At 32.4% G+C, this 26,784-nt stretch overlaps 1 protein-coding gene across 1 annotated transcript in view; it reads right to left on the reverse strand.

The window, feature by feature from the left end:
* HTR1A (5-hydroxytryptamine (serotonin) receptor 1A, G protein-coupled) overlaps positions 1 to 26,784 on the reverse strand; it is an 81,714-nt gene that overhangs the window by 28,591 nt on the left and 26,339 nt on the right. Inside the window, exon 2 of the mRNA XM_051219365.1 lies at positions 3,304 to 3,412. Within this exon, the coding sequence (XP_051066823.1) occupies positions 3,304 to 3,412 (109 nt within the window). The remainder of the gene's footprint in view (positions 1 to 3,303; positions 3,413 to 26,784) is intronic.

A 26,784-nucleotide genomic window follows, 5' to 3' on the forward strand; every position in this document is an offset into this window, starting at 1 on the left:
TAGCATATCGTCAATAACTAAATCTGAAATAATGCAACATTCAATATTTTGGACAAGATAAAATATATGTGTCTCACTAATTTATTTATGAATGTCTTAAATTCAATCTCGTAAACAATCATATGCATAGACTATCGGTTAATCTTAAACTTTCACTAGTGTTTTAATACTTTATCAAATGTTTAATGCTGCGACGAAAAACGTTTTTAAACCGAATAAACTTTACACAAACCATCTAACTAAGTAATTTTCTTTCATTTGAATCTTTAGAAGTATCAAATAAGTCTTGAAGTTCGAATTTTAACAAATGCGTAGTGACTCTTGCCCGGACCGTCGTTGTTACCATGATGTGGTGGTTGGGCTTGCCTATTGTGATGAACCGATTGAGCTATACTGGATGGAACAATCGTTCCTCAATGTCCTAACATGCCAGACAGGTCGGTTGAAGAACGGTAAAACTAAAAACAGCAAACCCATGGTCAGAGGGCAAAGTCATACTGCTGATTGTACATAGGTGTGACGGTAGTAAGGTTTTTCCTTCAGACAACCAGTATAACAGAGATGCTGCCTTCCCATATGGAGGGGTGAGGTTAGGAAAGGTCGACCCTAAAAATGCACACCTCACCTTACCCCACGGATTTCCGTTTCCGGCGGTTAGCTTTCAACAAGTATGGAGCTAACACAAGAATTACACACAAAAAGTTCATGTGTGACCGACCTCAAGCAGCTGTCCTTTGGGAACTATGGTCACACTCTCAGGTCACTAAGACCACCGCCAATCCAATTGCCTTTTCAATTACCTGCGGAAGAACCCTTCCACGGTGTAGACAACCAGGAAGTGATAACCGCCTTCATACCTCTATCGGAACTCAAGACCAATGAGCGACTCTTGTTTACCACACAAATATTGAATTAAAGTAGTAGAATATTAGGTAATAATAATAATAATAAACATGCTACTAAATTCTTTAGTCAATACAAAACATTGGAATATTTTCAGAGTCAAATAAAATGAAACTTCAGTCTCAAATCGCATCGTTCAAAACCCGACTTCATATCATACTCTAAAGATGGGTTTTAGTGCTTAATTTTAACCATATTTAATAATGTCTTTAATCTTATTAGTTGTCCAGGGATTTACAGCTGAAAAGATCACTTCCTTTTTGTATTTTGGGTTCATTTCAAAGCCCTAAGTAATCCCTGTTAAAAGTTTTAAGCATTAGTGTTCGAAAACATCCAGGAGAATTCTAGAAGACAAAATCGTGTGTTTTTATTATCTGGAATGAACATCTACCAACTCTATTAATTATAACATGTTTTATAGAAACTTCTAGCGCTTAGAAACTCAGTGTCTAAACGTTCAATTGCAAGACGTATCAGCTACATGGACGGGTGTCTTGCCTATCTTAATAAGTTGGTTCGAATCTCAATGAAAGCACTAAGCTGAACTAAATTTATCCACTACCCAAAAGTAAACAAGGGTAATTCACGTATTTCTATTAACAGCCTTGTCAAAATTTATCAAGTACATATATATATATGCAGAGAGAAGGGGGGAGGAGGGAGAGATGCGCAAATGTAATCTTTGGGAACAATATCATTTTTATAATAAAATGAAAAATAAAACTAATTACCCTTGACATTTAATTCACAGCTATAACAAATTGATTCATCAACAGTATGTTTAATCCGACGAAGTCAAATACATTATTACACTGTAAAAAAGCCTTTTAAAAAATAATAATTCATGTATTTTATTGTATACATTAAGTTAAACAACCATTAATCATTTCATCAGTACGGGGTTGTGGAGATTATTATGTTTTTGATTAAGATCATGAACCGATTGATGTCAGATCACCATTGAAAACCTGGAAGCACTGGACGGTCGTTTCGTCCTATTGTAGGACTCCGCAGCAGTGACTATGCATGATCTCGCTCGCAGCATTCGAACCCAAGTCCTTCGGTCTTGCGAGCGAACGCTTAATTTCTAGACCACTGGGCTGTACGGTACTATTGGTGTTAACATCTAATCTCAATCAACCTTTTATGACCATTTGATAACCTGTAAAATAAATTGCATTTTGTTGCTGTTGTTGTATTTTTGGCATCCTTTTAATTATTGATTAAATATTGTTTGTAAGACAAATCTAAAGTATTGTCGAAAAGCATAGAATAGGTGATAGTTGTTTCATGTTACACGATATGAAGGTCTAAATTTGTTTAGCCCTTTTGAGTTCTAACTAAGATGAAATAGCTGTCTAGTGTCCCGTGGTTTTCACTGGTGACTGATATAAATTATAAAACAAACCACTCTTCAGTAAACTATTCCATGAAGTCATAACCAAAAGATATTGAATATTTATTTTGTCTTAGTTTAATTTTTGCTCATCAGCACTTATCGACAAACATGGATGGATGGAAATCCAAATGATTCATAGGATGTCTGTTTTTAACTAGTCCAAAATGACCAACGGCTACAAATGCTTCATTCCTAAATAACTTTCAATAGTTATAAAAAACGTTTGATAATCACAATTAGTTCAATCATTTCTTACACTATCAACAAGTACTCGTACATACATGTATACATAATCTATGTTACTACGAGTGTATAGTATATGCTAATTAATGACTAACTAAAAGTCATGTTTCTAAACTCTAGTAGAATTCTTTCAGTCACGTTTATAGTGTCAATAGTGATGTAGTAAACTTGAATTAAAGTAAGTTAATTTTTCAGTTCAATAATTCAATGTAATTGTCCATAATATCTGAATAGTTACTTCTGTGCATGTTACTTAACGATCATTTATTATTCTTTATTTAGTCCTATAAACAATAAATCAAGTAAAGATAACTAATTATTCAATACCATAATTAATATTTCAAACAACATATGTAATTTATATTCAATTGATATTGTTCACTTGAAACTTCTCATTGATAGTTAGGACTACAATTGATCAGTCTCTTATTAACATATTTGTATAATGTGTGTATTGCCCCGATATAGTCTTAATTCATAAGGATTCTAAGCAAATGGCTATCAAGACTCGATAGCGAATGCGTTTGGACCGAACGGTAGTGGGTTCGAGTTCGAGAGTGAACATTAACTATGAGATAGGACGAAACATGCCCCCTGGATTCCACTACTAGCCACTATACATCTTTGCTTATATGTAATTTATTTCTATTAATATAACTTGGCATTTATTTTGGCTTACAAACATAAATTGTTTAGATTAATTTGATTGATTAGATAATTAAAATTTCATATGTAAAATGTAGTACAACATAACTTACCTAACCACCAATCTTCAGAGATTTCATAGATAGCAGCTACTGGCATTGGAAGTGTTGCAACCATTAAATCGGCAACAGCTAAACTGGCTATCAAATAGTTGGAAACCCCCTGAATAAAATTAATAAAAAATGAAACAGCTTAATAAATTCCATTAGGATTTAATTTGATTAGGAATAAAACATGTTTAATCTATCTATATTTGATTATGTTCATTAATATCTGTATACATATGTGTGCATGTGATTACAAAATACGAAAAATTGGTCCAGTGAATAGTTCTCTTTTCGGTGTATTCATTTTCAAAGCCGTACAATCGCAAATATATATATGTAATAACCGAGAACTCCGGTGGAGACAACCAGTTAATTATTTAATGCAAAATTACAGAATATCTTCACAAAATAGGAGAACCATACATTGAATACTTCATTGGCAAATTTTCCATCGACTGCTTTTCACATTCTGTATGATTCTTCCATTTCACCATTACTTTCTAGTTTGCTTTCTGTTTTTTCTGACTCGATTTTGTCAGCCTTCTGAGACCAGGCACCGCTCTTCTGATCGGTGTTATAAACTACTTATGTTCAAAGACATAAGTAGTATACACAACTTATATACTTATTTTACAAAAGGATAATAATTACAATCATAGCGATAATAAAATTCTGTTAAACGTGGTAGCATTAAAGTGTTATTTTTTATCAGGGAAACTAATAACAGTTTTGTCGTTAAGGCATTGAATGGTCATCATAAAGATAAATAGGAAGATAATAATTCGGAAAGGAAGGCTCATCATGATAAGACAAATTGTTAAAATCATTATGAACTGTTATCAAGAGATTATAGAAACGGAAACAAATCATTTGGGGGTGAAAGGTCTATAGAAAAGATAGAACGAAAGCAGATGTCTGTGGAGGAAGAAAAGTGTAGAGAAGAAAGACAATTTCGACAGATTAAAACTATAGTAGAAAAATAGGTTGAACCAGTTTCGTATGGACACAATTCTGATTTTCCCAGGTGTATAGCTAGTGTTTCGATAATTATAAGAAGATCCGATAACACAATAGCTTTTATCCAAATTTTTGTGGGTGAAAATAATCATAAACGATAAAATAGACTCTTAGTTATAATTTGCAGAATTTTATGTTAAATGCATATTTTAATTGTTGAATTCATGACCAATGGGGTTCAACCCGTGTCGGATAGAGACAGATATCTACTTCGGACAATGGATGATTGGTTGTACAGCTATTCATGGATCGATGGAAGTTTGACATTGACACCATTGGACGCTAGTCTAGAGGTTAAGCGTTCGCGCTCAAGTCCGAGATCATGGATGAACACTGCTTAGGAGTCCCATACTAGAACGAAACAACCTTCCTGGTTTTCAGTTGCGGTCTAGCTTACATAGATTCATGAATTCAACTATTAACATTACTACAATCTCCACAAATCTCATTTTGATAAAAATACATATTTAACAATTCAAATTTAAGTCGTTGTTCACCATACAAATTGACCGATTTGTTCATTTCGACCAGTTTAATGAGGAGACGATAATTTATGAACGAACCAATCAAATATGTGATAACATGTTTTGGATTTTGGCGCAAAATCCACTCATCCGTTTGGCTAAATAGAGTTTTGACATTATAACTGATGTCAGTTCGTAATGAAAACCCTACATCTAATCCATAATCTTAACCATTAAATGTAAATCAAAATTCTAATCCCTCAAACTTGTTTATAACCCTCATTTAGTTCTAGTTATTAGGTGGACAGTCTCAAGGTCACTTTAGCATCGCTTAAAGGTCATCCATAAATTATGGTATTATCATCTCAAGTTTTCATTATTCATGTGATATGTATTACAATGTGAATTTCAAGTAATTTCGGACTGTACTGCATTGTCAGAAGGGGTTTTGTGGATATAATAATTTTTTATAGTTGAATTCATGAGTCAGTGGAAATTAGACCATCATGAAAAACCTTGAAGCACTGGACTGTCGTTTCGTCCTACTATGGGACTCCTCATCAGTGCGTATTGACGATCACGCCTAGAGAGATTCGAACCCAGGACCTATCAGTCTCGTGTGCGAGCGCCATTCTTCAGTGATTATTCTCATCTTATTTCAACTTATATTAAGCTATTCATAAAACTATAAGTATAGTTAATATAAATAAGCCTACTATCATAAAATAAAATAAATAGATGGAAATATGTAGGTTCATGTTTTGAATAATAAATTTCATTAAGTAGTATCGATTTAACCTGTTCAAAGTAATCTATTTATCATGTAAAGTCGTCTGAAACACTTATTAACAAGCTATTGCACAGAAGTAATAGAATGACATGAAGAAAACTATATAAAATTCACTATATTTCTGTACACACTGAAGTTATTTACTTTTAAGATATCATACAACTCGTTAAATTCAACTTGACCAATCTACAATCAGCTGATTAAGATAAACTAAGCAAATTGTTTGTTACCATCAATTCAGTGAGTTTGTCTCATGTGTTCCATAAACATTTATTTATATAATAAAAACATTCATTGATTTTATCAATTAAACTCAATAATCATTCCAACCTGGTATATCCCAGTATTAAACAATCCACCTGAAGCCCATCTGGGGCTACTCTCAGTTCCAAACCTGGATAAATGACGAGAGTTCAGTATGTAGTTAGCGACCTTATTCCATATAAAACTAACTATATTTGTACATAAAGCATAAAACTATTACAAAATCACAATTAAAGTAATTTTGAACATGAATAGATTATTCAACTACTGTTAACTGTAAATGTAAAAATAGTCTAGATCATTATTATTTTTTTAACTTATGAATTGTAATATGAATACGAAATGATGTATGATTAAATGTTTGACCAGACCTTCCGGTATTTGGATTGATTTTTTTGTGGGTGATGGGTAAGTGGGTGGGTGATTGGTTGGTTGTGTAGTCAAAATAACTTTTTTCTATCAAAAAAAGGGAAAGAAATTTTACATAGTAATAAAGAATTCCATTAATACTGTTTTCATATATGTATAACATTGTGACGTTCATTGGGATCAGTGACAAAATACATGTAATGAATAATCAATAATGTAAAGTTTAGTGTGATGGTTATTGCTCAGATGATGTTTTTTCATCGAAAAAAGTACTAGGTAACTAAAATAAAATGGAAATACTTCATTTATCTATTTATTTATCATTCGACACATCAAATGTAAAAAAACAATTGGGAATTATTAATTTTCTTTATAGGGTTGTGGAAATTGATTGAGATCGTGAACCGACTGATGTTAGACTATCATTAAAAACCTGGAAGCACTGGAACGTAAGTTCGAATCCTGTGAGCGAAATCATAGATGAGCACTGCTGAGAAGTTTCACAATGGGACGAAACGGTCATCCAATGGTTCTAGGTTTTCAATGGTGGTCTAACATAAATCAGTTCGTGATCTTAATCAAAAAATTTTTAATTTCACTGTTAAAATCATTCAATTTAAAGATCTGTGTTTGCTTATTTAACTTATGGACATAATTCACAGAAGAATCAATACTTGATTATAGTTATAATCAAAGGAATCAGCGGAATTCTCAAAATGAATAAATATTTTCAGTTTTTCATCTATCAACTAAAACCTTTAATTATGAGTTTAGTTTCTCAATCGACTTTTGCACTCAACTATCGATAGTGAGAAAGTCCTGGCTGTAATCACTGGTCGGTACATATACATCAACTCTTAAGTTATTCAAAACTGAAGGTTTTGGTTTTGTGAAAACATTAAGTTTTTAAAATCATAGGTTTATATTCATTATTCTATATATTTAAATTCAGTCAATTACTAGTCAATAGCATAATTCTCATCCAGTGTCATCGGAGATTCAATGTCTTACTCCTGATGTTATGGTCACTGTTAAAAATAAATCTCTGGCTTATAAAGTGATGCACATTATGTTCGGATCTCAGTTTGAATACCAACGTGAATTAAGTTATGTTGAGTTGATGAGTCTCATATAAGAATAAACCTTTGTTATTGATATCACTATTAAGAAAGATGAAAATACGTAGATATTATTCTAAAGCAAAACTTCTTGGTTAATGATTTCCAGCCTAAAGGCATAACAATCTCTTTAAATCAATACTGATAAACATAAATGAAAACTTTGAAAGACATATAAACTATTATGTAGGAACTGATTCACAGTAATGTATTTTCCCTTCTTTATACCAAAAAATTTTACTTAGAATCCTACAGTATAGGTACATTTTATTCAACCATTTAAGAATAACAATAATACCTGACATTGGACTTAATCAATCCCTAATTCGTTAACATTTTGTTCCTAACCAAAAATTCAATAATAAACGGATCTTTGAGAAAATGAATTTGAGCAGCATTCTTCAAGAATTACACTTTACTGTTTACTGATTACAATAAATGCTGAAGCTTTGAATGTAACTTAATCCTACCTAAGAAATGTGTTAAAACTGGTTAGATTTATCTACCAATTATATGATTTATAAAACAGTATTAGTTCGTTAAAACAAAATGTACAGTAGTATATATCACAGTTTGTTATAGGAAACGAATTCCTTTAATATAAGTTACACTATTAAAGTAAATGATTGGCTTGCATAATTGTTCCGACAATTCGTCCTAGATTTCACTGCTAGTCAATATCCATCTTTTCTTATAATGCTTGTGAATTAAGGCAATATCGTGGCGATCCACACAGTATGCACATATGGCAATAAGAAACTGATCAACTGCAGTCATAAGTATCAATGTAAAGATTCAGGTAAACAATACCAAGTGAATCTAATTAGGACTGTTTTAAAATTCATTAAATAGATTACATTAAAATAATAATAATAAGTCTCAGAGTGAACATCAACTCTGAGATGCAGGTACATCCAGCTGACGAGTCCCAAATAGGACGAAACGCGCGTTCTGGATTTCACTGCTAGCCACTATCCATCATTGCTTACAAAAATCATTATTTATATTTTTAATAGATATGTTTGTGAATAATATCCACATCGGAACTAATAAGATCTCAGCGTCAGTGTATAATCTGCTTGATTTAATAGTAAGGCGAGAAATATAAATTAGTGAATGCAAACTAAGCAGTCTAAAGCTAATATTATTGTGTGTGCTACTGATGTAGACAGATATAAGTAGTATGTAACATCAGTCGAAAATGACATGTCTGGAAGCAGAAGATTAAGAAGATCAAAGAAAAGAGAAGGAGAATTAAAAAAATGGTTAGTGTGGAAATGAATGAACAGTAAAGTCTGAAACGATCAATTGGCATTTGTAGAGGGAACAGTCAAGTTTGAGACAATTGATTAACATTTTTTAAATGAAGCATTTACTATATGGTTCTCAGATTTTACTAAGATATTCTGTAATTTTATGTTCGAATACATTCGATTATCCCCACTTGTGTTCTCGTTCACTACGATTTGTTCATCATAAAACTTGAAGGTAATGGGTTCAATCGTTGTAAAGATTTTATGTGTATAGTAACGATTTTCAAAACGTAACCAGTCAGAAATCCAATACTAGTTGAATTCCAATGATTCCCTATTTATTATTAATTACGTAAGAAAAATCAAGTTTGGATGCCGGCTCAGTTGTCTAATTATTTAAGCGCCTGGAGCGAGACTGATAGGTCCTGGGTCCGAATCTCGAGGGGTGCAGGATCGTGGATGCACGATGTTGAAGAGTCTCATACTAGGATGAAACGGCCATCCAGTGCTTCCAGGTTTTCCATGGTGGTCTAGCTTCAATTGACTCATGATTTCAATCTGTGAAATTTCTAAAATCTCCACAAACCCCTTCTGATAATAATCATCTGCTCACTAGTGACTGACTTCAAGAGATACTCCTGGAGTTCTAGTGAGAAGCCGTTACCAGCGGAGTTCATTCAGGTCTGTTGTGAGATATCAGCTCACTGAACACAATGATATACGGTGGAGCAACTTCGTGGATTGGTTGAAGGTAGAAATTAACACCAGTGGATGTTGGCCGGCTCAGTGGTCTAGTTGGTTAAGCGCTTGGCGCGAGACTGATAGATCCTGGGTCCGAATCTTGAGGGGTGCGGGATCGTGGATGCACGCTGTTGAAGAGTCTCATACTAGGACGAAACGGCCATCCAGTGCTTGCAGGTTTTCCATGGTGGTCTAGCTTCAATCGACTCATGATTTCAATCAGTGAAATTTCTAAAATTTCCGCAAATCCCTTAATAAGTGATTTTCATAATCTTATTAACCACCACACATTCTGTTTACACATAATTAAACTGCAATTAAATCTCTTTCTATATATTCATTCGTAGAAAATCATAAGCAATGATTATTATTTCCGAACAAAAGTATATGTGTACTTATGATTCGTATTAAAGCTGGACTGTTGTCAGTATATGATGAATGCCGTCAACAAAATGAAACAATATCTCAGTGTACCGCCTCGTTATATAATAATCATTCCCTTATCAATGATTACATTACAAATAAAATCCTCATAAGTTTTAATTACCATACAGATATTTTAAAAAAATGAAAAAAAAAACAGATGACATTTGATAGTTATTACATCATCCATGTGTAAATATTTAATGGTTGCCTAGCTTCCACTGATTCATAATATAATGTCAGTCGAATATGAAAACTATCAACTAAATGAATTCATTACAATAAACCGCCTAACTGACTGAAAACCTACTCACATTTTTTTTCTTCATTTCATTCATTCAATATGAGTTAATATTGTTCTCCTAATAACTAATAACTAAATGTGTACTAAGATCGTTTTTTTCTTTCTAAAAATGTAATCCACAAAACATAATGATTATTGTCATTGAACAACATAAATCGTTTCATGCTTCAATAATACTGTGAAGAAACATTGAAACACTAAATGATAATATAAACAGTTATGAATTGTGAATGAAAAGAAACACATTCTATACTCTACTGAAATAAAAACAAAACAAAATAAAACTATTTCCATATACCCTGTGTTCTTAAGTAACTATGTACAATGATAATTGTGAACCGAATTATTTAATAAGATCTGTTTAGTTGACTTTTAATTATTATAATGTTAAAAGGGAGAAACATCCGTTATATATTTTGGTATATACACATAGTTTTCACAATGAATTTGTGTTACCGAAACAAACAACAACAACAACAGCACAGTTATGTGAAAGTAATTCACATAGTAACTAAACTGTTATTCTTTAGTTTATTATTTTGTATGACAGTTAGTAACTAGTAAATATGGTGTATATAATAATTGAAGCAGAATTCTATGAATTTATTTCATTTTACCTAATGTTTACAAACTTCATCGAATGTATTCATTGAATTGGAAGACAATAAAATGTAATATAATTGACTGATATTGACTTGAAAAAGGTGAATATTGTTTTGACATATAAAATGGATACGATTATAATCTTATAAAAAATATATGAAACTGTAAGAAATGGTAAACATTGTTTTACATAAGGGTATTTTGTAAACAACATTACAGTATAGTTATAATTTTTATTAAACTAGATAAGTTTTTCTATAATGAATAATGTTATCAATCAAATAGTATATGGAAATGAATGATTATCCCAATGGGATGATTGTTATCTAACTTATATTAGATTATAATATTAGTAAAACAAAAACCAAGGATTGTTAAAGCAAGGACTACATTTTTACAATTCATGAACATGTGAGACTAAAAATAACTGTCCGCAAGCTAACATCAAAGTCACAATCTTCAATACGAAAGTCAAGACAATTCTACTATATGGAGCTGGAACGTAGAGAACTATTAAAATTATGATAAAAAAAGCAAAAGTTTTTCTAAACAATCATCTATATAATATACTCAGTATCCGTTGACTGGATTCAATCATCAATAGGAGAGAATAAACCAGCTCCTAATTGAATAGGAAATTAAGAAAAGACGTTGGAAGTAGATAGGACAGATATTACAAAAACCACCAAAGTGCATCACTAAACAAACGATAAATCGAAATCTTGAAGGAAGAAGGAAAAGAAGAAGACCAAGCACATATTACGTCAGGGATCGGAAATAGTCACGAAAAGGATGAATAGCAACTGAAAACAACTGGAAAGAATTATCTAGGACAGAGTTGGACGGAGAATGGTGGTGGGCGGCCTACACTCCGCTACAAGAAATAAAAGATGTAAGTATGTAAATGAGAAAAAGAGAAAAGCAATGACGAAAACATTTAAAATTACCATGATAGTAATTCACTGATAACCATTTAATTAAATTTATATTCATAAGTTGAATTAAAGTATTAGGATGAACATTATTTTTTCACGATTTGTATTAAACTATTTGAAAATAACAACAGTGCATCTGTTGACAGAAAATTGTTTGACTATAAATCGAAGCGAGAACAGAGTTTTCAGTAAATACCATCATTTTCATTGTCATTATATTTGTTTGTGGGCTGTGGTACTGCCCGGTTGTCCAGACTGAACCAGGTGGTTTTCTTAAGGTGCCGCACCCCGAGCCTTTGACCTAAAAGTCTAACCCACAAGGTAGTGGAGCATCGTGAAGAGATGCAGTCCCATGATAGCCGGTGACCAAGATAGGTCCATACGCCATTTGTTTTCTCAGGATACTAAAGCCATGTGTTTGGGATCCGGTTAAACCGCCAGACATTCGCATTTCGTCCTCTCAATTTCGTAAACAGCATCCTAGTCACGAGAAGGCAGTAAGTAGGACTTCCCTGGAAGAGGCTGTATACGCGTGACCGTGTGAGAGCATTTCGAGAGGGAGGGCGGATCCGCCCCACTCTCGGCCATACAAGGGCATTTGGAGATGACAGAAATAATATCCAGTCATATTATTATTTAATATGAGGATACATTTGTGACTCAAGTTCTTCCTCACTATTCTCTGTTGTTCACTAAAGCTTGAAAGTTTCTTCTCAAAATTAGCCATCAATATGATCGTCAGAAAAGATGAATACAAATGGGATAGATATAATATATTATTAGTTGCTAAGTACAAGGTATATATTTCTATCTTTAATCTCATATATTAACCAACTGAGATAAATTTAAAATACCAAATTTAAGAGATATTTAGAACAACAAGTATGGAACTACTGATCTTAACAACCAATTCATCAAATATACTAATATAGCACCTCACGTTCAATTGAGTTTGTTCTCATTTAATTCGATCAAGCCATCCGTACTGTAACAACTTATTGTGCCTTTATTATTCTTGTGTTTGTATGAAATGTATATGCTTGAACATTGCTTGCCGCCTGCCTGCTTGAGCATCTGGGCTACCTGTTCCTGCCATCTAGATATTTCAACAAGTTATCTATTTTTGTTTGTTTTAATATATCAATATGTTTATTAGTCGCATAACCTATTCTGCTGCGTTTCTGAAAAGTGTACAACCTTTCGTTGTCAAAGTTACAAAAAACTCAATAAGAGACAATGTGGTTGCTGGCAATATACAACGAAAAGAATGTACATTATTCAGATGTTCATTTACTAAACTACTAACATCTAGCTGGTGATCACTCGATATTCATCGCCAGGACCGACCAAGAAGAAAGAAACGGAAATTTGTTGAAATACTTTACGCTGAGAATTCTATATTGTACCAAAAATATGATATTGAATAAAGCTGATAATAATAATAATAATAATAATAATAATAATAATAATAATAATAATAATAGATTTGTGGTTTATATAACATTTACCTAAGTTGTGATGATCATATATAAACATTAAAAAATAGGAAATAATCTTGACTGTAGCCAATTTATTGTATTTACTCAAAATTACGTAATTTAAAATGAAATGGGGGGTGGATTTTCTGGTCATTTTAAACTAGATGATATTTCAAAATAACAACATGTAGTTTCCATTCAGTTCTCATAATGAAACGTTTTTTTTAATTCCTAAATTTCACCTGTTCTTATTTCATTGTAGCTTATGTGTTTACAGTAGGAGTTCAGTAGATTGTTACCAACATAAATAGATGTTGAAGACTACATATTTCTAGTTGTAGATGCGGAATATTATTAAAAATTGATCATGGATGCGCACTTCTGAAGAGTTTCATACTTGGACGAAACGGCCGTTCAATGCTTTCAGGTTTTCTAGGGTGGTCTAGCCTGAAACGACTTATGAATTCAACCATTAAATTACTACATTTTTCACAAACCTTCATTCTGTTAGTATATTAAACTGATCTCAGTATAATATACTAAGCATATATATATCTTAAAACCAACTTTAAACTAGATGATAATGAATTTTATTGTATCATTTGTAAAGTCAACATTCGAATTTTATTAGTAAAAGTTGGACAAGTAGTAAGTTATTAGGGTTGTATATTTGCGGAAGATGTTATTCAACAATTTAATTTTCTATCATATGTTGACGAATTCATAACAAAAATATCATATTAAATGACCGTTATTAAATGCTAGCCCCCATCCATCTTTGCTTATAAAGCTTGTGACTTATAGCAATAAAGAGGCGATCCGTATAGGATCCATAAGAAGCTGATGAACTGCAGTCCTAAACAACAATGGGAAGTTACAAACAAACAACACAAAGTGAACTTAAGATATGGTTTATTATATAAAGTATAGAGTTCAAACTATGTCTACTTTCTGTTATGTAACAGGAATGTAAAATGTGAACAATAAATGAAAAGTAATGCGTTTTTTGAAAACAACATGGTTTTATTCATAAAGTTTGATTCATATGATAATCAACCTAGTCTCGTTATAAATTCATAATATTCGCGAATCCTACTGAAAAAAACTAGTATAGAATATAGAGTTATAGAATGTCCAGGTTTTCCATAGTGGTCTAGCTTTAAATGGCTCATGAATCCAACTATTAAATTACTATCAGAATGAGTTTTAAGGAGATTTTAGAAATTTCACAGATTGAAATCATGAGTCAGTTGAAGCTAGACCACCAGGTTTTCAATGTTGGTCTAGCTTCAACTGACTCATGATTTCAATCTGTGAAATTTCTAAAATCTCCACAAACCCCTTCTGATAATAATCATCTGCTCACTAGTGACTGACTTCAAGAGATACTCCCGAAGTTCTAGTGAGAAGTCGTTACCAGTGGAGTTCATTCAGGTTTGTTGTGAGATAGGAACTCACTGAAGACAATGGTGTACGGTGGCGCAACTTCGTGGATTGATTGAAGTTAGAAATTAACACCGTTGGATGCCGGGTCAGTGGTCTAATGGTTAAGTGCTCGCGCGCGGAGCCAGTAGGTCCTGGGTTCGAGCCCCGCGTGGTGCGGGATCGTGGATGTGCACTGCTGAGGAGTCCCACACTAGGACGAAACGGCCGTCCAGTGCTTCCAGGTTTTCAATGATGGTCTAGCTTCAACTGACTCGTGATTTCAATCTGTGATATTAAATTACTAATATCTTCACAAAACCCCTTCTGACATAGCATATTTGTCTATAAATAATAGAATATACAAATCAATATTGATATCAATCAGATAAACGTTAGATCAATAACCCATTACCAATAATTAAGGTAAACTATATTTGGAGAGAATTTAAGTTTATTGTTTTACAGCACTATAACATACAACTGGTACTAGGAAAAACACTCATAACTAAAACAATGAATGAGAATTACTGAAAACCTAAACCTTAAATGAAATATAAACACAACAATGTAAGTCAGTTTACAATTTTTAAATACTCTATGGTTTTTCAAACCTCTCCATCATTAAGAAACATCTGATAATTTTTCTGATTAGCGTTTTTTTAGCGAGTTGGTTTTCTAAGGGATGGGGTCGCTAACCCCATGCCCAACCCTCCTCCTTCATCTGGGCTTGGGACCAGCAGTAGCCCCCGGAGGGATAGCAGGCGGAGTCAGTGGCCTATGCTCCATTAGGAGTAACAGGCTTAAGTAAGTAAGTAAGTAACATTTGATAACATGTTATTTCATCATTAGGGAGGATTTCACTTTATCTAACATGTTAATTAGATATTGCATAGTGTTTCCTAAAGGTGTCTTTAACTGGAGACAAAGTTATAATTTACTGACCACTTAAGATAAGTTATTAACTCATTGGGAGTTAGTATTCTTAAAACTCCTACTTGACAACAAAACTTAGTTTAATATTAGAAGATTGAAAGTAAAGTTTAAAATCTTTTAAAGATAAAGTGAGAAATTTTTTAAACAGTTGATATCATGAGTCAATTGAAGCTAGACCACCATGGAAAACCTGGAAGCACTGGACAGCCGTTTCGTCCTATTGTGGGACTCCTCAGCAGTGCGTATCCACGACCCCGCCTTGCGGGATTCGAACAGTCTCGCGCCAGGCACTTGGAATTAATTAACATAATTATAGTTATCAGTAAGTGGACTATGGAAATTCTTGAATTTTATTGAGATTATAAAATAAATCTAGGCTAAACGACTATTCAAAATATGTATGCTCTAGACAACCGTTTCATTCGTGTATAAGAAACCTCAACAATACTATCTAATAATCTTCATAGCCCGCATACTGATATTTATCATGTGTTCAACGAGTGATTGACTTGAAGAGGAAATTTTCAAAAGTTTAATGAGAAGCCGTGACCAATGGAGTTCAATCATGTTAGACATAAAGATTGCACACACTGATGAAAATAAAAGATATTTTCACAATAGCTCAGATTGAGTTATGCTAAACCTGACTCATTAGTCTATATGTTAAGCGTTGACTCACGAGACCAAAGTTTTGGACCCGATCCCCGGTGGCATGGTCAAAGATGCTGATTTTTGAAGATGTTCATAGTAGAAATAAGTGACTGAACAATAATTCCAGTTTTCTAATGATTGTCTAAATTAGATCAGTTCATGACTCTAACATATATACAACTGTCCCATACTAAAACTAAAAGACTATCCAGTGCATCCAAGTTGGTGGAGAAGATTTGTAGCTCAGGTGGATGACTTTGATGGAGTTTTGTTCTCTGAAGTGGATGGTTCGGTCGTGGAGCTTTCATAGTTCTTCTGAACGACATCATCAGCACAATCTTCAGATAGAGGTTCTAATTAACCAATCAACGTTGAGGTGTACAGAACAATCTGTGAAACGCATATGGAGAAATTCGAACACTTCACCTCTATCTGAAGATTGTGCTGATGATGTCGTTCAGAAGAACGATGAAAGCTCCACGATCAAACCATCCAGCTCAGAGAACAAAACTCCATCAAAAACTGCATCCAAGTTTTCAATAGTGGTCTAAAATCGATTCGTGATCTCAATTAAAAATTAAATAAAACTACAGAATATCGAAAAAAAAAAGAAAAAGAATTCATTTACAAAACCAAAACACAGTTAATATAGAATTCAAGTATATAAAAGAGAAGTCATATATATATATAAAAGAGTTGAAAGTAATTTGGCATTAAGAAATCATCTATTCTACTATAAATATAATCCAATGCTATTAAAGACATACAAGCTTGAAATTACAATTAAATAGAAGGATAATTTTACATTCATTCAAATGAACTGAATTTTTTACATTTCAACGAGGTCATTGAATTAAATTAAATCGTCTATGTTAATTATGATTTTTCTATACACACCTAGTATAGTGAATGAGAACACAAAATGAAGATAATCGAATGTAGTTGAATACACAATTAGAGAATGTTTAAATAAAATCTGAGAACCAAACAGTAAATAGTTCGTTTGCTAAGTGACAATCAGTTGTCACAGATTTCATTGTTCCTTCGTTTCCATAGCAATCATGCTCTGTTCTCGTTGTTTTTTTTTCTTTGATCTTCTTAACCTTTTGCCTTCAAGCATTTCATTGATGATACATACTACTTATATCTTTTGACATCAGTAGTACCCACCACATTAGTACCTTGCTATTCAAAAATAAAGACATTATCAATTGAGTTGTTGAGTTTAAATGACCAGTAATTTGCACGATACGACATGAATTTTAATTGTAAGGACTTTCATTTTCCCAAATAAATTTCTGTGGATCAAATTTTAGTTACCTTTAGGAAAATGAAATTTTGTTACACGTTTATTATTATTACTATTATCACTATTTAATTCCTGACTGATTTATTTAAAAAGGATAAAAGATTATAAACCATTGAATCTCTGGAATATTAAGCTCGATAGATAACGCGTTGATGTTTTTGGAAGCGAAAGGTATTAAACTTTAGTTTCATTATGATTATTAACACTAAGGTGTACGTACATCCTGTTGTTGAGTCCCAAATAGGATGAAATGTAAGTTATAGATTTTACTTCCAACTACTCTTCAAATTATCTACTCATTGTTGGCTTCGTACAACGATTTTGCTGTAAGTTCATCATATGCTTCTATGAGAAAACTCATAAAAGATGATTGACTACTCTGTGAACTTAATGTATTATATTCGGTTATTTATTTTCCCTGAAGAAGTAGCCTACATTAAGTCACGAAACGTCAGAAATAAAAGTTTTACTCATTGAGTTATAATAACAAATATATTTATTATTATTGTAATGCATATGGTGAACTGTTTCAAGATGTTTGTTTAATCCTTTCATAATCTAAATGTAAGATAAAAGCTCACTTCTTTTTTAGAGTCATTAAGTATAAGATTTGTGAAATATTAATTAATAACTAATCACATACCGTTGTTGGCATTATAAACCATTCAGAGGAAGAATTCGTTTGAATGTTTCCGTAACTGAATACACTGACATATTCGCTAACACTAAAATATCATCTTTACCTTATCGCAGAAAAGTGTGAAACAGTTATCCACCTCAGGTAATGAATGAAGAGTCGAGCAAGATCATATATTCATCAAATTTGAAAATTAACACATTTGAATGCGGACTCAGTTGTTTAGAGGTAAGGCGCTCACGTTCAAGTACGAAGGTCTGAGATTCGAGTCTCTTTGGTGTAGGATCATGAATGTGCACTGTTGAAGAGTTCCATACTAGAATGAAAGGGCTTTTCAGTGCTTCCAGGTTTTCAATCATGTTTTATCTTGGAGTGACTCCTAATTTCAACTGTGAAAATACTACAATCTCTACAAATCTACATAGTAATAATAAAAAATTGTTTGCTTGAAGACTTTTACTAACTTTATCATTCATAAATAACCAAGTGAATAAGTTCACTAGATTCTCAACGTAAAATAGTACCATTCCTAATCATTTCAAAATAACCCTTTATAGGATGTAATACTGTCTCCAAACATGTAAACAGTATAGACATATTTTGTAGGATCTATTCAACAGGCATAGAGAATAATAAAATAACCTGAATTGATAATAACACAATTTGTTATAGTTTTATTATCAAAGGAATCATCAAAACACTGCAAAATGTTATATATTTAAAAGTACTACTACTGATTTGTTGATTAATTGAGATGTAAGATGGTGCTTGGCGGTAGTCGATAGATTTTGCTATCAACCATAACTAACTTATATATAAATCCGGAAATTGTACCCACGATTTTGATCTCTTTAGACAAGTGGATAAATTGTTATCTGATCGATAGAATTTGGATAAGTACTAAGAATGATTTAACATACATGACACCGGTCATTACTCATTAATGAATCAAATCTAAATAATGATTCATCATTAAGCAACTATATGCATCAATATGCTAATTACAAATTGTTGTCATAGTGGAAATCAACATTTTCGTTTGAATAGTTGATATAACAATATGGAATAATGTTTTGATTGTTTGTTTTTGACAGTGATCCCTATGTAGTTGGTATAATTTAGAATAATGATCTTCTAATTTAATTTTTGTAAATATCTACAGTAAACACTGTACAAAAGATGTTGTAACTGTTAATGGACTTCAAAGATTCAATATAAACGTTTTGTATGTTAGTTGATATTTTTATCCCTGTCCTTAGTAATGACAGTCGTGAATTTTAGATATGGGGTGTTTATCAATTTATTCTATCCGTTGAACTGTTGAAAACTGTGCAGAGACGAATAACCAACTCGTTCCAGTTAGAAACTAATCAAAAATGAACATGGATTACTTCAAAAGAAATTGAACTCAATGACTTCGAATCTTGCAGCTAATATTCTACCTTCAAATAACTGGTTTGTTATCTGACAATTCTCATGTTTAACATTCGTAAACTTCAGGTTTAGTATGACCATCAACTGAAATTACCTTTCCTTATCTCGACCCTGAAAAGATTGGATTTCAATGAGTGGATATTCTCATTAAAACTTCAGGAATACTTGATGGCATTCATGATTATTTATCAGTGCCTTCATACGTTTAATGATTGATTAGCTAAATTCTGTTCATAAGTTATACGAAAAACCAAATTTAAATCTTTTTCAGTCTTTTTTAGTAGTCGAATTCATCAGTCGATCCAAGTTAGACCACTACTGAAAACCTGAGACATTAGACGACCATTTCATTCTAGTATGGAACTCTTGAACAGTGCGCATCCACGATTACATACGTGAGACTCGAACCCAGGACCTACAGTCTTCACCACGAACACCCAACCTCTAGATCACTGAGCCCACATCCGATAGTGTTAATATCTAGCCACAATCAATCTATAACCTCAAGCAACCCATCATTCATTATCTGACCCCATCTGACACCGATTGAACTCCACTAGTTTAAGTTTGTTCAATTCATTCATCTTTTCCAGTTTTTTTACCAATATCAACTTAAATCTTTATCGATTTCAAGAAGATTTCAATCCGATATTATAATAAGTGAATTATAGTCATCAAAATCTTATTTAATTACAAATTCTATTTTCATTTCTCATCTATAACTAATCTAATTTTTAACAAGAAGATATTAACTAGACAATTTCACTTTCAAGAAAACGTACTATTCAATCATTGTTGTTTACAATGAAGTGAAATATCACCATCTACGTAAAATTTTTTTTGTCAAACTCGATGAAATGCAGAATGGTAAATAAATAAACAAAATTCGATTATCATATTCATAGTGTTCTATTACTACGTAACAACTAACTTACTTGTTCATAAATGAATAAATAAAAACAACGAACAAAAAATTACAACCGATATTTCCTAACTGGTTTGCGTAACCAATTCTACATAAACAGTGCTGAATATTCATAGAATAACACTTGATAACGTGTAAAAAAAGAAGGGGGGAAAGAAAGAAAGGAAATCAACTTGATAAAAACATTGTAGAACCTTCAATATATCCCCATAGTTTTACAGAAAGGTTTGTTTTTCTTTTCTTTTTTTCTCTGATTTTTGTTGTTGTTGTTGTTATTGAGTAATTTTACTGGTTCCTATTTTATTTACATCTAAAGTTGTGGTGGTGGTGGTGTGTGGTGATGGTGGTGGTGTTAGTGGTTCAAATTTATGATCAGATAAGAATGTTGACATTATTAGGATACAAGAAAATTTGTTGTCATTTTTATTCACTTCATAAGGAATAGAAGAGAGAAGGGAGTGAAGTCGAAATGAAGTGAAAATATATTTAATTAATTCAAATCTAATTTGTCTGATCAACATTATATCGATATACATAAAGTACTTCAGAGGTATATTTTTGTTCAAAACAACATTCTATTTGTGTAAATAATGAATAAATAAAAAAAATACTTATTAACAAGACTAAATTTATCACTCTAGAAATTATTCAATTTGTAAAAATAAAATATGATGATAAGAAAAGTTATTGTATAGTGTGTACTACTTATGTTGATATAAGTAGTATATAACGCCAATCAAGAATAGAAGGTTGAGAAGATCGAAAAGAAGAAAGAATGGGAACAGAAATTAATTGGTATGAAAATACAGGAACAATGAAGTTACGGATAACTAATGAATAGTAGGCAAATGAAAAATTGGAGTATGATTTTACTATTTTATCGGGTAACTCGGTAATTTTATGTCAAATACAATCGGTTTTCCTCAACTGTGTTCTCTCGTTCACTACAACTGTTGTGGATCATAAAATATTTTTCACAAAAGTATTTTTACGATCGAAATGATGCGATGTAAAATTGGTTATTATAAACTATGTAAGATCAGTGTCTAGTGATTGTATTACCTAAAAACTAAATGGATAGTTTGTTTGGTTTTGAAATAAATAGTACTACAGTCATCACTGTTCGAATTTAGGTGTATTCAACTGATGAGTTTTAAATAAGGAAAAAACACGTGCCTACTAGATTTAATTGCTAGTTACCATCCAGTAATGTAGTAGATTGTTACCAAATCACAGGGAATTTTTAAAACATTTTTTAACTAGGTAGAATGATGAGAAACACATTTAGTAGCAAAAATAGTTTTCATTCCAGATTCCAGTACGTTACTGCCAATATAAACACAACTGAAAACCTGGATCTCGCTCGCAGGATCTTGGATGCGCACTACTGACGAGTCCTACAACGGGACGAAACGACCATCCAGTGTTTCCAGGTTTTCTATCGTGGTCTAACATCAATTGGTTCATGATCTCAATGAACATTTAATAATCCCCACAACCCCATACACGATAATTAGAGTTATTAGATGGTTTTATCGTTAACTCATGTCATCTGAAAAGTCGCTAGTACACAATAGACACCGAAAAGCTGCAAGCTTTTAAAACATGGTTCGACAGTGGATAGCAGTGGAATCTAGGCTGTGCATTTTGTCTTACTTAAGACTCACCTGTTGAACGTGCGTGCAATGTTGTTGAAGTTCAGTTTAACCCCCTAACGAGTTATTCATGTAGTTACTTAATCCAAATGTTCTCTATCGTGTGCAACAGAATAAAATTTGATTAATTTATATAGGTTGTCCTTATCTTTCAGTTGGTGATATGGACTACAACTGATCAGTCTATTTTAGCATATGTTTATCACTGTCTAGATATTACTATTTAGTTGCAAGAATTTTTTGCATGTGACTTAATGGCAATATCGGTACTATATAGTACCGGTGTTATATAGCTGGTTAGAATAAACATTAATTACTAGACCACAGCGACATATACAGATAAGTGCTCTATGAAACGTCTAAAAGATTGTGATTTAAAAAATGTTTTAATTTTTCTTGAAAACAGTGCCCCTCTATAGTTTACATCATGCAGTAATATTAGATAGAAAATCCCCGAAAGTCAAGAAACAATAGACAGATATATCGTCCTAGTGTCAAAATCTTCGGCTGTACTGATCCTCAATCCCATCGAGAATCAAATCCAAAACTTTCGGTTCCAATGCGAACGCTCACCTTCAAGGCTACTCAGACGGCACCCATTGGTATTCATGTCTAATTCCAACCAATTCGTGACATGAAGCAACAACCTTCCAACCCCTCCGTGAGTGATTGCTCCACATCAGAAATGAGTGAGCTCTATTGATCACGACGCCTTACCAGAACTCAAGAAAGTACTTCTGGAACTTACTCAATAGTGAGCCAACGATTTTTGTTAGTAAATAGGTTTGTGGAGATTATTAAGCTTTATAGTTCTCAACGGCTATCTAAAGATGATCAGTTCATGATATAAATTATACAATTCAATAATCTTTGCAAAACTCTTTAGTGGCAGTATTTGTTGTTTGTAAGCAGTATATTTTACTAAGTGTAAGACTATTTTAATGTGTTTAGTTGTTAACCAATTTTAAGTAGAGATTCACCAGTAAACTATGTTAGTCAGTAAGGAATAACAAACCACTTTAATTCAATTCAAACGATCGATTGTACTGTTAATGCATGCATGATATTTCGCAATCAAAACAACTGAAGTGTTTACATTGAGACATTTATCAAGATTCAAAACAAGTACTCTACATAAAAATAATTATTAAATATCCAAACATCCATTCTATACTTTTTAGGGAAATCTCTCGATAATTTCAACAAAACATTATTCTGAAGTGACCGAAATTAAATGAGCTATGGTTTAAATATAAAAATAACTAGCCACTGTTGAATGGTTTGAATAACTTTTAATATTTCTTCTTATACAAATACTGAATCACACCATGTCATATGAAAAAAGCCATTGATAAAACTAAAACAAACAGTTATCCATCTTAGGTAATGGATGAAAGGTCATAAACGATCGTGTATTGAATAAGTATAGACATTAACGCCTTTGAATACCGACCCAGTGATTTCGAGTTGAAGGGTTCGTCCGAGAGACCGAAGGTTCTGTGTTCGAGTCCTTCTGGTGTAGGATCATGAACACACACTTTTCAGGACTTCCATACTAGTTGTCCAGTGCTCTCAGGTTTTCAGTGATGTTCTATCTTTGATCGATTCGTGATTTCAACTGTGAAGATACTGCAACCTCTACAAATCCCTATATTGACACAAATAAACTTGTTTAAAGTAGATTAGTGTAAAAAAGGACTTGTTTAATTATTCTGTTAAATAATGGACTATTTTACATATAAAATACATTTTTGATGTTGAGACGTTGTATCAATTAATCATAACAAGAAAACTTACAGCTACATATTTTACCATAATTATTGTTTTATTAAGGAGTTCTTAGCATTAATAATACAATAAGGGAATATATTTCTCTTCAGAATTAGTATTCACAAATCACATACCGTAAATAGTGACAGTTTACTACCAGTTTAGTCAACGAAAACCTGAGTAGTACGCAAATGTATGGTATTTTGCATGATCACATACTGAATTTGTGCAATATGAAAACAATACATTAGATGCACTGTTTGCCCTTCTTCTCTAACTTGTCCCTTACAAACTCCATTGTTCTTTTATTTCCGTTATTATTTTGATTACATTCTATTTTCGTTTCCATTTCTTTTCATTCTTCTCTTGTTTTTAGAATTTTGCTCTTAAACTCCTGATACATACTACTTATATCTGTCCGTCGAAATAGTACACACTGCATCTAGTCAGATGACACAATAACCTTTTTCAAATAATCAACAAACATAAGAATATACCAATGTTTGGAGTAATTTTTGCTTGACATTTATTTTGTTTGAGAATCGTGATAATTTACAAACCATTTGTAAAACAATATGGGTACACATAGGATACATGATCATTCGTTTACACAAATCTAAAACATGTAGCTTTATGAAAATATTTCCTTAATTGAAAAATAATTTGTATAACTGTGTGAACAAACCACTAGCATCAAATAGAAGCTTATTTTACAAAGGTGAAATTAGATGATTGTTATAGTGTTAGGGTGTGTGCTACTTATGTTGACATAAGTAGTATATAATGTTAGTCGTGAACAAAAGATCTGGTAGCAGAGAGACGAGAGGATCGAACAGTAAAAAATGGAAACAGGAGGCAATTTGTATGAAAATGCAAGAACAATAATGTCTGAGTCATTTTGAGACAACTGGTGAACATTTAGCTAATTATGCATTTACTTTATGATTGTTAGATTTTATTAACAAGTCATGTAATTTTGTGTCAAATACATTCGATTGCCCTCACACATGTTCTGTTCACTACAGTATTACTGACTGATAGATTATTTGTTAATATAGTGTTCTTTCCTGAAATAACGCTTAAAGGATTATTTTAATTGTTATTCTCATTGCTTCTCATTTTTTAAGTTTATTGTCCTTGTACTTGCTTCACTTACATATATATATAGTCCTCACATTAACTGAACTGTCTAATTGAAACTACTTTTAAACCGATTTGATCGGGTTATCACATTAATTTAGCCATGAATATTCAACAGTGTGTACAAAACCTTTACACTTATAGTAGTCACATTCCTATTGATGGCGAATTTCAAGATGTAATTTCAGTTCTAATTAGAAACCATGACCAGTGAGTATAAACAATTCATGGTGTGATCTAATTACTCACTAAAGAAAATGGAAGACAAGTGTTTAATAACACGAATTAATTGGTGTTAGACATTCATATCGTTAGATATCAACTCAGTGGTACAAAGATTAAGCAATTTGTAAAACATCGACAATCATGAGTTCGATCGAGGTTGGGGGTTATGAACGTACATTTTTGATGAATATCGAACTAGAACCAAGTTCATAATCAGTGCTTTCTGGTTTAGAATGATTTTTCAACTAAAATTAACCCTTTGTGTAAATTAGAAAAATGCATCAATCTCTTTATACCTCTTTATATTGATTCTTTTATGGGATACAAATTACAAAATGAAAGGTACCCTGATATTTCGAATTAATTTAAATTAATATTTCAATAGTTGGGATCGTGAGTCAAGTGATGCGCTCTACTGAGGAGTCCCATACTAGGACGAAACGGCCATCCAGCGCTTCCACGTTTTCCATGATGGTCTAGCTTTAATTGACTCATGACTTCAATTAATGAAATTTCTAGAAATCCCCACAAAAGCCCCTTCTAATAATTAAATTATGTTAACATAAAATGTAAAGTCTACAACTAGAGAATAATGATTTTCAAATTCATTAGAAAGTTTATGATAATTCAGTGAACAAAAAAGGTCTTTTTTACAATTGACAGTACAGTTTATTTACAATAGTCTATGACGTCAACATTTCTTTGAATAAACTGTTTTATTATTATCAACTTGAAAGCTAGCAGATCACTTTAAAAACGTTAAAAAATCCTTGAATGAAAATCAATTCAATTTCACTTCAGTAGCTATAGTGAATAACGTGATAGTGTTTAAAGCGAATGGTACTGGGTTCGAGTCCCAGAGTGAACATCAACTGTAAGATGCAGGTATATCCAGATGACGAGTCTCAAATAGGACAAAACGTGGGTCCTGGATTCCACTGCTAGCCACTATCCATCTATGCTTGCGAAGTTTATAGTTTCTAGTTTGAATACCATTATATAAATCACATTAAATAGCAAGTATATATATTTTTTTCTAAGGCAGCAATATTATATATATATATATATAACCAGACATATAAACTATTAAATGACTAATTTTCGTGGTTGGGATTATGAGTTAGCTGAAGCTAGGCCACCATGGAAAACCTGGAGGCGCCGGTTGTCTGTTTCGTCCCATTGCGAGACTCTTAAGCAGTGCGTATCCACGATCCCGCTTCATGAGATTCGAACTCATGACATATCAGTCTCGCATGTGAGCGCTTAACCATTAGACCACCGAGCCGGCATCCAACAGTGTTGTTGTCTAACGAAATTGAGCAACTTATCCACCATTGTCTTCAGTGAGTTAATATCTCACAACAGACCCGATTGAACTCCACTGGTAACGGCTTCTCACTAGAACACCGGGAAATACCTCTCGGAGTCCATCACTAGTGAGCATATGTTGATTAACATCATAAGTGGTTTTGTGGATATTATAGTAATTCTAATAGCTGAGATCACGAGTCAGTTGAATCACTACCATCTCCAAAAAACCCCTTTCTGATGGCTAAATATGTTTTCTTTTTTTAAATTTGTTTCTTTATCAGTAACTGTACATGAATGAAAAATATGGAGATAA

The sequence above is a fragment of the Schistosoma haematobium genome, chromosome 4 (genome assembly GCF_000699445.3).
Source record: "Schistosoma haematobium chromosome 4, whole genome shotgun sequence".
In the NCBI taxonomy this organism is placed as follows: domain Eukaryota; kingdom Metazoa; phylum Platyhelminthes; class Trematoda; order Strigeidida; family Schistosomatidae; genus Schistosoma; species Schistosoma haematobium.